General features: G+C 29.6%; 1 protein-coding gene across 2 annotated transcripts; it reads left to right on the forward strand.

Moving 5' to 3' along the window:
* Window positions 1-9,608: 9,608 nt before the first annotated feature.
* On the forward strand, window positions 9,609-12,530 carry LOC101217202. Of its 2 annotated transcripts, none has more exons than XM_011655492.2 (7): window positions 9,609-9,773; window positions 10,219-10,326; window positions 10,422-10,502; window positions 10,642-10,710; window positions 10,843-10,926; window positions 11,353-11,406; window positions 11,616-12,530. In XM_011655492.2, the coding sequence occupies exons 2-7, from the start codon at window positions 10,219-10,221 to the stop codon at window positions 11,931-11,933; spliced, it is 714 nt and encodes a 237-aa protein (XP_011653794.1). In that variant the 5' UTR covers window positions 9,609-9,773; the 3' UTR covers window positions 11,934-12,530. The 2 variants fall into 2 exon arrangements, with proteins under 2 accessions (XP_011653794.1, XP_004142699.1); XM_004142651.3 differs by having other exon boundaries at window positions 9,611-9,773; window positions 10,846-10,926.
* The last annotated feature ends 1,633 nt before the right edge of the window (window positions 12,531-14,163 follow it).

Here is a 14,163-nt window from a genome sequence, read left to right on the forward strand (position 1 = left end):
GAATGAAATTATGGTGTGAGTATTTGGTTTAAATCAATTGTTAAATATATGTAATTTGTGTATTGCATTTAAAATATCAATTAAAAAACAAAAATATAATATGAATTAAAAAAATTAACAATTTAATGGCACGTAACGATTACGTAAAAAATATTGAAAATAGACATTGTCTTTAAAGAAATTATTGGAAATTGTTTTACAAAAACTAGGATGATTTGGTAAATTAAATATAGGGGTAGTTGCAAATTTAGCAATTAAATTCAAACTAATTAAGGATATAGCACAATTTTAAAAAATTTGTAAATATAGCAAAATTTGTCAAATTCTATCAATGATATAAGTCTATCACTGATATACCATATGAAGTCTATCAGTGATACAAGTCTATCAGTGATAGTTTTGTTATATTTGCATTTTTTTTAAATGTTGCTATATCCTTTATTATTATTGCTAAAATAGTTATCCATTGCATTTTTCCTTAAATATATTTAATTTGTGTATTGTATTTAGAATACAAATTAATAATAATAATAATAATTTATTGGCACTAAACGCTTGCATAAAAAACATTGAAAATGCACATCGTATTTAAGAAAACTAATGTAACTTGTTTTACGAAAATATGACAATTTGGTAAACTAAATATACGAATATTTATGTATTGGATTTAAAATATGAATTTAAAAAATAATAAGAATAAATAATTTTATTAATCCTTCGAACATAATCATTCTTTCAAACAAATATTATCATAACACTATCTATTATAATTCTTCTCCCAAACACATTTATTATAACACTATGATTATCATAATCATTTTCTCCATAACTCTTTCTCTCCCCCAAACGCACATTTAGTCTTTAAATGCGTGTTTATTCTTTTTTTTTTAAAAAAAAAACATGTTTGTTATCTATAGAGAAATTGTCAAAAATAGCAAATTTAAGAAAATATTTATAACATATAGCAAAATTTTCAAATTCTATAAAAAAAAAATAGACACTGATATGCTTCTATTAGTAGCTACCATAGATAGAATCTAAAATTTTGCTATAACGTGTAAATATTTTAATTTAGTCCCTTATCTATACCACATTTTTACCGTAAATATTACAATTCGACAAAATATTTATGGTTCGTATAATAAAATGAAAGTCCATGAGGTTGGTCAGTTTTTTAAAAAATATTTCAGGTTTGCCCTTTTTTCATTGTCTTTCTTCTCTTTCTCTTCTACGGTTTTTTTCTTTCCATTGTCTTTTTCTTTTCTTCTTCTACAATTTTTTTAAAAATATTTTCGTTTGCCCTTCCTTTCCATCTTCTTTCTTCTATAATTTTTCTTTTTATTTTCATCGTCTATTGTTTTTTTCAAATTGTTATTTGGTTCAAATCGTGTACCGAATATAAAAGATCTATTTTTTAAAAAAAAATGTTATTTGATGGGTTAATATCATGTGCCAACTATAAATGATCGTGAAAAAAATAGTTTGGATTCTGAATAGCCAAATCTGTGTACCAAAAAATCTTGAAAAAAATTCGTTAAGATTTATCTACTGATCCAATCTAAATGATCATGCATCAAATATAAACGATTTGTACTAAATCTAAACGATTGTATACCAAAAAAAATCTTGAAAAAAAATCGTATCGAATATAAATGATTGTTTACCAAAAATTTTTAAAAAAAAATTGTTTAGATTTGGATACCCAAATTTAAACATCCAAATCTAAACAATCAAATCTAAATCACGTGTACCAAATCTAAATGACCAAAAAATAAAATCGTTTGGATTTGGTTACCCAAACTTAAATGATTAAATCTAATCAATTGTATATCAAAGAATAATCAAATCCAAACTAATAAAGAATCATGAAAAAATTAAACGATGGTGTAAGAAAGAATAGTCAAATCTAAACTATCGTTTACCAAATATATTATGCGTTAACTCCAATTAATTACGAGACATTTTTTGTATTTTTCATTGTGGACCTGTAGTTTTTTTTATTTTCGAAATTGTTCTGTACAGTATAAATATTTTGCCACTTTGTTGTATTTTTTAAGAGACTCCTCTTAAAAATATATTTACACGTTTTATTAAACAATTAAACATGAGCCATAGAGAAAAATTACGTTTCTTGGAGTCACAGGATAATAACCGAATTATCAGTAAAAAAATAAATCAACTTTGTCGATGATACCCTTCCCTGACCAAATGACGATCTCCTCCCTTCGTGGATCAGAAACAACAATATCGTCATCTCTTGCAATTCTTAAATAAGAATTTTCTCCAATTCTTAAACCCTCATGCAATCGAAACCCTCAACCCTCACACAATTCTGGCATCCACCCTCAAATTTCCAACCATCACATCCCGTTTCTGAACGCCGCCAAGGTGGCCGCTTTGGTGGTCGTGGAGGCAGAGGCTTCCACGATGAGGATCTTTCCATCTAAAGTTGTTGGTTCATATCTACCATTATTTTTCTTTCTTTTTTATTGAAACTGTCTATCCACAGAATTAGACTGTTTACCATACATACAATATTGTTTCTGAATTAGAATTAGATATACTACAGATAAGGATCCTTTTGTAAGTTTTTTTTTTTTTTTTTTCATGTTTTCTCGTTAATATATTGGGGTTTATCAGGTTTCTTTAATTAAAATAAAATTTTATCGAGTTTAGGTTTTTCTTTGATTTTAAAGGAAATTATGGTCATAGAGATTCTTTTAGCTAAAGGGTTTTTTTTAGAATTTTTATATGATCTTTTTTTCCTAAGAAGTTCCTGCTACTAATTAACGTTTAGGTTTAATGAATTTTTAGTAGGTCTTATTTTTCCTTTTGATGTTACTTGACTTCCCATTAGTATTGATAATAACATTAGTAGAATAAGAAGAATTATTAGTACGCTGATATTAGCCGTGTAGTTTAATAAGTTGACACGAACTTAATTAAGGTTCAACATGGATACATGTAGTTTCTCAAAAGTTCCTAAAAATGGTTATCTCGAGGATTCGGCAATCAATTACAAAATCTCTCCTCCAAATTCATATGGAGTTGTGGTTCTTGGTAGTACTTTTGCTTGATTACACGACGGTCACGGTCTTTTTCTTAAGGTATATCTCCTCTTCATTTTGAATGTTTTTCTTGTTATTTGTTGAGATATGGTAGATGGTGGAATTCAAAATGCAGCAAAGCTCGGAAAGGATCCGATTTGGATCGGAGTTTGTGATGGTCTATGCTAAGCAAAAAAAAAGGTCTCAACTTCATTTCAGTTGAATTTCTTGCTGCTTTATCTTTTTCAAGCGTTGGATGAACTTTCACTCAGTTCTAGATTACCTGATTTTAGTTTTAACAAATTTGTTCAGTATGTGTTTAACAAATCTTTAATGTCTTGTTTGTTAGTTTTACAACATATTATGTGTCTGTTCACGTGATCAGCACAAAGTTCGTCCTACAGAGAATTCTCTGATTGGTAACATAAATTTTTTTCTCTGATCGGTAAAAATAAAAAAGAGAGACAATCTGCAACCTATTACAAGTGCTTTAGATGGTTATTTCTTTGATATGATTTTTATCGAACAAATAATAGTAAATTATGTCTTTGTGCAGGCCCTATCACAAAAGAAAGAATAAATATTGATCCAACATGTGCACCATTTACTAAAGATCTAAGAGATCTTGAGGGACTTAGTGAAGGAGTGGTAAGCTTTCTCAAGCTCCCTTCATGACCAATAAACTAATATGTGCATATTTTTTGGCATTTGGTCACCCTTTTTGCTTCTATAGTCTTTTACTCCATTATTATTTATTTATTTTGGTGGGTTTGGGAAAGAAAATATTTTACAGCCGTTTTTTTATGGGAACTATTATTGGTCCTTTTCATTTTTATTCTCATGTTTAACTGGTTATAAACCTGAAATAGGAGAAGCTAAAACTAATGTTTGAAAAAAGGGTTCTGATACATATATTTATTAGAATTTATAAAACTAATGTTTGAAACATATTATTATTCTAATAAAAGATTCTTGGAGGATTACTCGTTGAGGCTCTTAGGTTACATCAATTTGGTTTTAGAGTGACCACCTGAACCGCCAATGTAAGACTGAAAATGATGGTTTTTAGTTTATTTAAGGCACCATCTAATAAGACCAGTTTTGACAAAGACTCAAGATAAGGTAACACATATCTATCAATAGGTTGACCCAATGGTTTCTCAAGGTGATATCAGTTCCATCATCAATCCAAAATTGAAAGAAGATTTTGAGGTGAACGCCATTTGGAAAGTGGTTGAAATAGCAATGTCGTATGCATATCTCACATTTACAAATAGGGTCAACCATGAGTCAAGTTGTGATTGATTTGAATGAATGTTGGAAAATGGAGTTAGCTCAGAGTAACAACAATATCATCAACCTAAATTCGTAGTTGAAGATCATGTTTCTTTGTTTGGTCCAAGATAGTAGACAACTAACCATCACCACATTGTCAGATAATTTCTTATGTATTATATTAGACTGAGATTCTTTAGATTTTGTACATGAAAAAAATCATCACCATAATACCATTTTTTTTATTAATCTCTCAACCAGCTAAAACTAGAACCAATCTTTTATGTGTATTTATTTGCTAGAAGGTCATTCATTAATTTTTTTTTTTTATTGATAAGATAGTTTATATACAACGTTGTATAAGGAAACTAAACATAGATGAATAATGTTCTGAATTTGTTATTTGAGTGGACATGTTACTGGATTTTGTCATCCCAAAATGTTTTGGATATGCTATGGTGGTCCCATATGCAAGTGAGAAACTTTCTATGGCTTACATGTTCGGTTCTCGGTCTTGTCATTTTCTACTTATCTTTTTCCAATCAATTTTCTGGAACCATCAAAGCAGTGGTCGTTTGTGTTTGAAGTAACCTCATATTTCTTTCGATGCAGCTTATAATAATGTCCAACTTCCCCTTTTGCACATTTTGCTCACGTCCCTATGATCATATTAGGCAATTATGTTGAGACAATGTTTTTAGTTTTTAGTTTTTATTATTATATAATTTCTAAACCTACAAACATTAGTATATTGTCGACGTTGGGGTAGAAGTCGGCATTAATATATTGCTGACATGTTGACCTTATCGACAAAACACCCGTCGACCGAAAGTCAACGTCGACGTCTTCATGTTCCTATGTTGGTAGTACCTCTTATGACACGTTATTTACGACGCTCTTGATGACATGCCCTTCTGCATCATGGTAGTCTTCACCGACGCACTATAGCTTTCTGGCGACGCGCGACTGCGTTGACAAAACCCCAAATTCTTGTTGTGGCAGAAGTTGAATATTCGGCTCTTGTCGTCACTACATGTGAAGTTGTATGGCTTCACAACCTTCTTAATGAACTACAAATTAAAGCTCCTTCTCCAGCCCTCTTGTTTGGTGACAATCAAGTTGTCATCTACATTGCAAACAATCCCACGTTCCATGAAATAACCAAACACATCGAGTTAGATTGCCATTTTGTTCGAGATAGAATAATAGATGGATCTATCAAACTATTACCAGTTAGGTCTTCTAATCAACTTGCAGAGATTTTTACAAAGCCTCCTCTAGGAAACGTCCTTTTTTCATTAATAAACAATATGGGTGTCCAAGACATATTTTCCGATCTTGAAGAGGAGTATTAAATGGTTAAACATTTTGTTTTATTTTGTTAGTCAGTTTGATAACTTTCCTCGTTGTAACTAATTATTTCTCTCTCTCATATGTGTATAAACATATTTGAGCACATCATAAATAAAACGAGAAAGTCAATTATATTTTCTTAGTCTTCTAATACATGTTTTATTTATTATTGCATGAAAATTATTATTATTGTCGTTATGTAATTAATTTTGGTCAAATCTAACTTTGAGTATCTAAATTTAAATTGTATTGAAAGTATAGAAATTAAGATTGAACAATTAAAAGTATAGAGACTAAAATGATAGTTTAATCTTATATGTATGGATTTATTCAAGGTGTAGAACATATCGTCGTCTTTTCTAAGTTAATTAAGTTGTTCAATCGTAGTTTTGTTACTATTACATTTATAAACAACATGGTCACTTCTATATGTATTTATCAATATTTTTAAAATTAGGTTTGATCAAATTTTAAAAACTAAAAAAATATATATACAAACCATTCTAAAGAAAATTGTTTTTTCAAGGGATTGCTATAAAATAACATTATTTATTCAACTCTAAATTCAATGGAAGAAAAATAGTGGGTAGTTGAACAAACTATCACATTTATAAATTCCTTTAAATGGTTGTCTTGTCTCTCTTTCTCTCCATGATTCTTTATATGTTAATACATTATATGTTTTGAGTTTTAATTTATCATTTTCTTTTTATACTCTCAATTTATATTTATATCCATATCCTAACTAAGTATACTTAGTATGTATACGTAGTTTAGACTAATTATTGGGTTTTAGTCTAACTACACACACATATATAATATTATTGGCCGGTTTTAATTATTATTAATCTACTCCCATATCAAAGTATACCTTCTCATATCAAGTATTATATGGTATACTTTGATTATTCTAAAAAAACATGTAACAACCCAAATGCATCACATTAAAAGTTACATGCCTAAAAAAAAATTAACTAAATGTCCATAGTTCAAATCATTTTACGATCATTTATTTCATACTAGAAAATAGTTAGGTCCAAGTTAAACATGCATCGTCTAAGTCATATATAGTTTCAACTCTCCGTGACATACTATTTTTAATCACAAGGCCATCATCCTATACCGCCACACAATAGGTAAACTTAGATTTTAAAACATGTTGAATGATAATTGAATTAGTGTGTCTGTTAAATCTCCAAACTTTTGATTTTGTGTTAATGTATAGAAATTTGGTTGCATTTTTTCAATATATATTTTTAAAAATACACAAACCTAGCTAATAATATTAGTTTCCATTCATTTTCTTTCGATCAATTTGATTTTTTGGTCGAGTGTTATTATGTTTTTGTTTTTTTTAACATCTTGTTTTTACAATATTAACAAGAAGTTGAACATCTATTTTTTATTTCATACTTTATAGTTTACTCACTAAATCATACTTCTATTGGTTGTAAGGCATGAGTATATGGAGAAAAAAACAATAGCTAAACTTAATGAATTGTTTAATAAAATAAATATAAGAACATTTGCAAAATTCACAAAAAAAAAATTAATTATGATAATAGTGTTTATGTCATAATATTTTCTAAGTTTACAAAAGTAGCAAATTTAAAAATGATAATCATCTGATAGTCCTATGATTACTATCTGATAGTCGTCTGATATCACTAATTTTGTCATATTCGTAATATGCAAAAAATTTGTGTCATGAGCTATTTTTTTCTAAATGTTTTGGTTATTTGATGCAATTTCTCATAAATAATACACCGACCAAAACTAAAATAAAATAACACGACAATGAGTTTGTTCGTGCTAATGCCAAACAAACAACCATTAATTGATAAAAATGTAAAATTTGACTCTATATTTCAATATATGTATGTGACTTTTTAAAAGTGACTTAATAACTTGAAAGTACGGAAATAAAAATAAAATAAACATATGGTTGTCATAGTCTAATGAAATTCAAACCTATAATAAACTACAAATTAAATTAAAATGATTTAACTTTATTTAATTATTTAATTTTTTTTCTTTTGTCCAAACAATGTATACAGCCAAGTGGAAGGAGACATATTTCATCCATGTATCTAAACATTTATTGTAAACTATTTTTAAGTATAAAGAAATTATTATAAGCATTTATAAAATAAATTCAAACAATTTGTTGAAATTATTTACATATTTTTTATTTTTTATTATATTTATTATGATTGTGCAGAATATAATTGGGAGCGTATATTTCTTCTTCTTCAACAAATGGTGTTGTTATTATTGTTGTTGTTGATACTTATTTGTTTCTTGGAGTTTAGATTTTAACCATAAGTAGGGTTGGCAGAAGTTTAAATTTCATATTAATTGAATTACATATTACATATACGAAATAACTCAAGTGAATAAATTTAATATTAGTAGTAATAATTGAAGCAAATAATAGTGTACAGTGAAGTTAAATGCAGTAAATAATTAGGGTTGATAGTTAATTCAGCCTCTATGTAGACCTAATTAGAAAACTATATATATGCCAGCTTTCTTTTAGTGTTAAAGTGCATTCCTAGGTTAAAAATCAAACAGTAAGTAATGATATAATATCCTCCAGTTGGAAGTTTTAATTTTCATTTTTCACATTTTTGTTGTACCAAAAGACATAATACTAATACTTCAATATTTTACATATATTCATTTCCATAGTATACTTTTAAAGGTGGATATATAGTCTATAATAGACATTTGTGTTGATTGTCTTCAAATGAATTAACATTGCATCATGATCGTGACTAATAACTTTTTGCATTAGTCAAGGTCGCTCTTTCTGGCCTTTTGCATATTTGATCTCTCGCACCAGAAAGATAACTAATTACTCTAGTGTTGTGTGAGTATAAATTCACTTTGATATCTAAGTTAATACAAAAGTGTTTAGTTTTAATTAAAAACTCAAGTGTATGTACCTCACCGAAGTGGTTGAATGAAGCTATATCAATAAATTACCGATCCATTATCATATACTTATTTTGAACATGTGCAATGTTGGTTGTGTCACCATTGGAGTTAAAAATATTGAGATATATTGCAAGGTAGATTGAAGCCGCGATGAGCTCAATTTGCTTATTTCCTCGTCAATGGAAGCAAAATCAACCTTAACTAACCCAAAACCCTTGCCCCCTACTTTATAGACAATCACAATGTTAGATACATAACTAAATTTAACGTCTATCTACCAACTTAAGTTTTTAGGTCAAATTATGTTCTTTAAGATGGTATTAGAGTGGATCATTTGAGGAGATTTTGTGTCGAAGCCTCCACATTGCTAATTTCCTTCTCAATTGATATTAAATTTTAGTTTTGGGTCTTTTTCATATTTCTAGCTCACGAGTGAGAGGAGTATTAGATACATGCATACTTAAATTAACTCTGTTTAGTTATGCTTAGTATCTATTGTCATGTGTCATTATGCTTAGTGTTCTTTGTGTCACTCTCATCTACATCCAACTCTTTTGTCATGTATCTTGAAGATATCAACACTTAATAATCATCTAATTCATCTCATGTTTGTCAAACTGCCTATAAATAGTGAGTTTTGTAATACACACGTATTGGTGAAATTTCCATACAAATGGAGATAGTAAATTTTGGAGAGAATTTTTTAACTTATTATTTTCTTAATTTAGTATTTATTTATTTATATATTATTTATTATTATTTGAATATTATATTTTTCTTTTCTTTTTTTCTCTATTATACCTCATTTTGTTAAACTTTTCTATATTTACCCTCCATGAAACAAAGTCATTAAAAACAAAACTTTCTACCAATGGTAAATATCTTTCTACTTTGTCAAAAATAGGAAAAATAAAATAATAATGGGCCGGTCCATGCACTAGGCCTTATATTGCTGGGCCCTTTTCTGAGATGAAGGTCGAGTCCGTTTTTCGCTCTTCTGCTTGAAGTTACAAGTGATTTTCCTTTAGGCGGCAACGGATCGTCGGCAAAATTCCGGATTGCGTTAAATCACTAACCGGAGGAACAAGTGCGTGTTTTTCTTCTCGGCGTCGAGTAATTTGGCTGCGCTATACACATTCTGATTCCTTGATCAACATCGTAAGTATTCCATCAAGTTATCATGCTTACGATCTTTAGTGTTGTGTATGGAAATTTAGGATGGATTGTTCTTGGATTCATCTTTTTGTTTATCGTTCGCTTCTCGTTATTGGACCATATTTAGGTTACATCACCGTTTTTAGTTCTTTCAATTATCTATCTAGGTTCGCTGTAAGATCAAGCAATGATGAATTGAAGCTTTAATATGTTGCCTTTTTGTTCTTGAGATGATATGTTTCTGGCTAGACTTATTGTTTAGTTTGTGCGAAAGGCAGTGTGTAACTGGATCTTGTAATTTCAGATTTGTTGTTTTTTGTATTTTTTTTAACAACGGTGGCTTTCTGGTACTGGTAGATTCTCATTGTCCATTGTTTAAAAAGATATAACATCCAGCTATTGAAACTGTTTGCATTTTGACATTGGTAAATGCTCTTGTTGTTTTCAGATGAAAACTGCTGATGCATCTTTATTCGGCATGTTCTTCAAACACAAAGATAAAAGTTCTCCATCCGATGATGATTCAGAGGACCTTGGTGATGTTTTTGATAGTGAGGTACCCGACTAATTTAATTGCATTAGCCTTTTGTTTCTTTTTATTTCTTCTGGTGTTTGTATGGTGTTTTAACCGTAGTTTTTCACAAATCATAGGTGAACTCTTACCTAAACAACAGGAAGGAGGCACATTATAAAAAGATTATTTGGGAGCAAATTAACAAAGACTATCTTCAGGTTAAAGGCTTCTTGCCCCTCTTAATATAACCCTTTGATTGCTTCAAAAAAATCTACGATTATACTTAACACTTGAACAAAGTGTTTTATGTTTCAATCATAATTTGGTTTCTAAAAAAGTGATATGCATGATTTTCAGGACCAAGCAGCTAAGAAACAAGGCCTTAATGTCGTTGGAGCTTCAGCTGTGGTTAAAAAATCAAAGAAGGTATTTAAGTAACTACAGTTCGTGACTTTGTGTTGAACAAGAAGTCCCTTATCCTGAAAAACATTGGATAGGAATTTTGCATCTTTACAATTTATAGTATGATTTATGTTTTCTCATTCTGTTGGAAAAAAGCAGAGGCAAAGGAAAACAGAAGCTCCAATAAACATGCCTGCTCAAGCCGATACAGGAACTACACGTGAAATGCAAATTAAAAAGGTATATCAGTGAGATAAACTAATTAATAGATTAATTGGATGGGATTGTGATCTCTAATTTTAGCCCAATGGATCTGTTCTAATCTCAATTTTAATCTCAATTTTCGTGGTACTTTCCAATTCTATGGGGCCAACTTCCACTCTTAATTATTAATTATTGTCTTATTGGTCCTCTATGGACTACATGGATGTTCTTTTATGAAATTTTTCATTCATATATCTTTTTCCAAATCATTTTCTTAAGAAACGCTTGAGTATAGGGTTCAAGAACCATCCACATTATTGTTCCGGGGTCATTTTCGTTTCGGTGTGGGGGAAGAGTATTTATTTTCATAATTCCATGGTTTTTGTGCAAGCTAACTTAGTTTGTTTGGTTGATTTACATCTATCCACTCATTTGCTTATTTCCCACATTCATTCTTCGCAGAGGCTCAGTTCAAAATTCAACTTTGACGTGTTGGACAAACTCTTCTCTGATACAGTATGTTTATCTATGTTTTCTTTTGAAAAAAACTCTTCATTTCTTCTTTAATGTTTTGTTATTTTCATGTTCGAATGCGACTGTAATTTTTTCATCAGTACAGGAAAATAATCCACTCTCAAACAAAGGATGGAAAGAAAGGAGTTTAACCTTCTTGATTATTTCGATTACTACACATGGTTAGTATAACTGCCTAATAATTCGTGCAGCCTGCACCTGATTCAAGCGAAAAGCAGGGAGCCTCAAGTTGTAAAGAGAATAGTTCATCTGGTCAAATCCATTGTAGGAACGAGCTGGAAGACGACTTCGAAGACAATCTGAATAGTTCATCTGGTCAAATCCATTGTAGGAACGAGCTGGAAGACAACTTCGAAGACAATCATACTGAGACGATGTTTGAAGAAAACTTCGACATTGAAGGTGAAGAAGATCCCACAGAAACTTATGGTAATGAGTATTATGATTTCCAAGATGAGGAAGAGTATGGCTACGGATACAATGACTATGGTGGTGAGGAGGAATATTAGTTGATCAGTTATTTACACAAAAGCTTCTTAATTTTGCCCGAGGTCATAAGATATTGATTCCAGATAACAACTAGAAGTTAATGAGAGAGCTTTAAATTAATTTCGGGTGTTTGGTGACAGATTTAGGAAAACAGCAAGAGTCAGTGTTTCTCTTTTTCCTTTCCTCTATTGGAAGGAGCAAGAAAATCATGAGGGTACATATAAAGCGAGGCTTTCATGAGTCATGGGATTGGGAGTGATAGTGAGTTATATGACAAAAGAAAAAAACTTGGGTGGAGCCTCGGTTGCACCCAGTGATACACATCACTGCGATTTGGGCAATTTTTTTCCTTTCAATTTTGTTTACTTTTGCTATGTATAAAAAAGGGGTGTGTTGGGATTAATCATCCCTCATGACAAAAAGAGGAGAAAGAAGCATAAATAGGATTACTTGAATGGGAGAAATAAAATCGTGCGTATATTTCAAGAAACGTGGCTGAACTTTGTCAGTTCCAATTACTGTCTTGTTATTTTTCAATTCAGCAAAACAACCAAATGCATTAATATGAGCATATATCAAGTAATATTATTTTGTAATCCAATGTATTTTTTGAAAAATTGTGATTTGTTGTATTTTTATGTGAGCATTATAATTGTGTTTGTTTTCTTAATCAAGTTCGATATGTGGAGTATGGTTTTTCATGAGTATTATATTAAAAAAGATAGTTTGTTTTCATATAACATAATGAACAAAAATTCTCAATATCAAATACTGACAGACACTATTGATGTATATTTTGCTGGTTATAATCATTTACCAAAAAGATTTATAATTAAAATAGTGTTGTAAAAATGATGCACAACCGAGACACGAATATCAAGAAAATATAATATTAAAATAAATAAATAAATTATAAAAACTCAAAATTTTCAAATTTCTACTTTTTTTTTTCAAATTTCATGGATTTTTTTCAACGTGTATTACAAATCCACCAAATGTCTCTATCTACGTGCATTTAGACAAGTAAGAGTTGGATTACATGGACACTAAAAGTGACAAGTAAGAGGTGGATTACATGGACACTAAAAGTGACTATCTTCAATGGATTACATGGACACTAAAAGTGACAAGTAAGAGGTGAATTACATGGACACTAAAAGTGACTATCTTCAAGACCACGTAGTGAACACTAAGCATAATAATGGACATTTCTATTAATAATTTGTGTAATACTTCTTATTAGATGCCCATTGGTTATAGAAAATATGCCTCATGGAAGAAAATTTGAGTGAAGGAAAAATAGTATAAGAAGGTTTTCTATTTATATATTTACAAAAACACAATTTACTCTCTCTCATTCAAACATCACTTGAGATCTCTAAGTTGCTGCAATATAATGTTGTGCATCAGTTTTTTCAAATCTTATGATATGTAATGATTTTGTAAATAAGTAGGTTAAGTTATCATTTGAACAAATTTGTTGTATGTGATGTCACCATTTCTTCAAGATTATTAGTGTATAAAAGCTTCCATGAAATGTGTTTTGTTTTATTGTCTTTGAACAAATAACAACAATATTATTCTATATATTTTCAAAGTCAAAAGAAACACTTATTATTCTATCAACTGTCAGTTTTCTCTTTAAAAGTTTTAATGAAATCTACCACTTCCAAATTAGTCAAATTTGATGGATAAAATATATCACTATCTTGATAGGCACAATTACTTCTACATTTCCTCCCTTTTTTTTTCTTTTGTAGGGGAAGCTTGATATAGATAAAAAAAATGTTTCCATATACGACAAACACATGAGCAATGTCTTCATACCATACTTCTTCATCACTTTTTTAATTATTATTTTGTAGAGTTTTTCTTTTATAATTTATGTTTCGTGTGGTTGTTTTGAAATTTGGATTATTAGAATGATCACCACAAAAGTAATAATAATTTCTTCCTATACCACGACCTCATTCATAATTAAAATTCACAACATTAGTTTTAGGGTTTTGTTTCAATTGGTCAAAATCTGTGGTTTTTCATAAATAACTCGTTACTTTGTTTGGCAACAGGAAGACGTGAGATAAGTTTGTAATGTTTTATAAACCTTTCTCTTAATATTGTTGCTGCTTGAGCATATTCGAGATATGAAAAGTAAAAAAAAATGTTTTTCCCAAACATGTATGCATAATTAATTTTTTCTTCACATAACATTAATTTAGAACTAATTCTAAATAATGCATAAACTGTAAT

The sequence above is a fragment of the Cucumis sativus genome, chromosome 4 (assembly GCF_000004075.3).
Source record: "Cucumis sativus cultivar 9930 chromosome 4, Cucumber_9930_V3, whole genome shotgun sequence".
Classification (NCBI taxonomy): Eukaryota; Viridiplantae; Streptophyta; class Magnoliopsida; order Cucurbitales; family Cucurbitaceae; genus Cucumis; species Cucumis sativus.

What these genes read in the sequence shown, in the direction of transcription:
- LOC101217202 (XM_011655492.2), top strand. Translation starts at nt 10,219, where the DNA reads ATGAAAACTGCTGATGCATCTTTATTCGGCATGTTCTTCAAACACAAA. An exon ending in GTGATGTTTTTGATAGTGAG is followed by an intron (nt 10,327 to 10,421) that starts GTACCCGACTAA and finishes CACAAATCATAG; the next exon opens with GTGAACTCTTACCTAAACAA. An exon ending in TGGTTAAAAAATCAAAGAAG is followed by an intron (nt 10,711 to 10,842) that starts GTATTTAAGTAA and finishes GTTGGAAAAAAG; the next exon opens with CAGAGGCAAAGGAAAACAGA.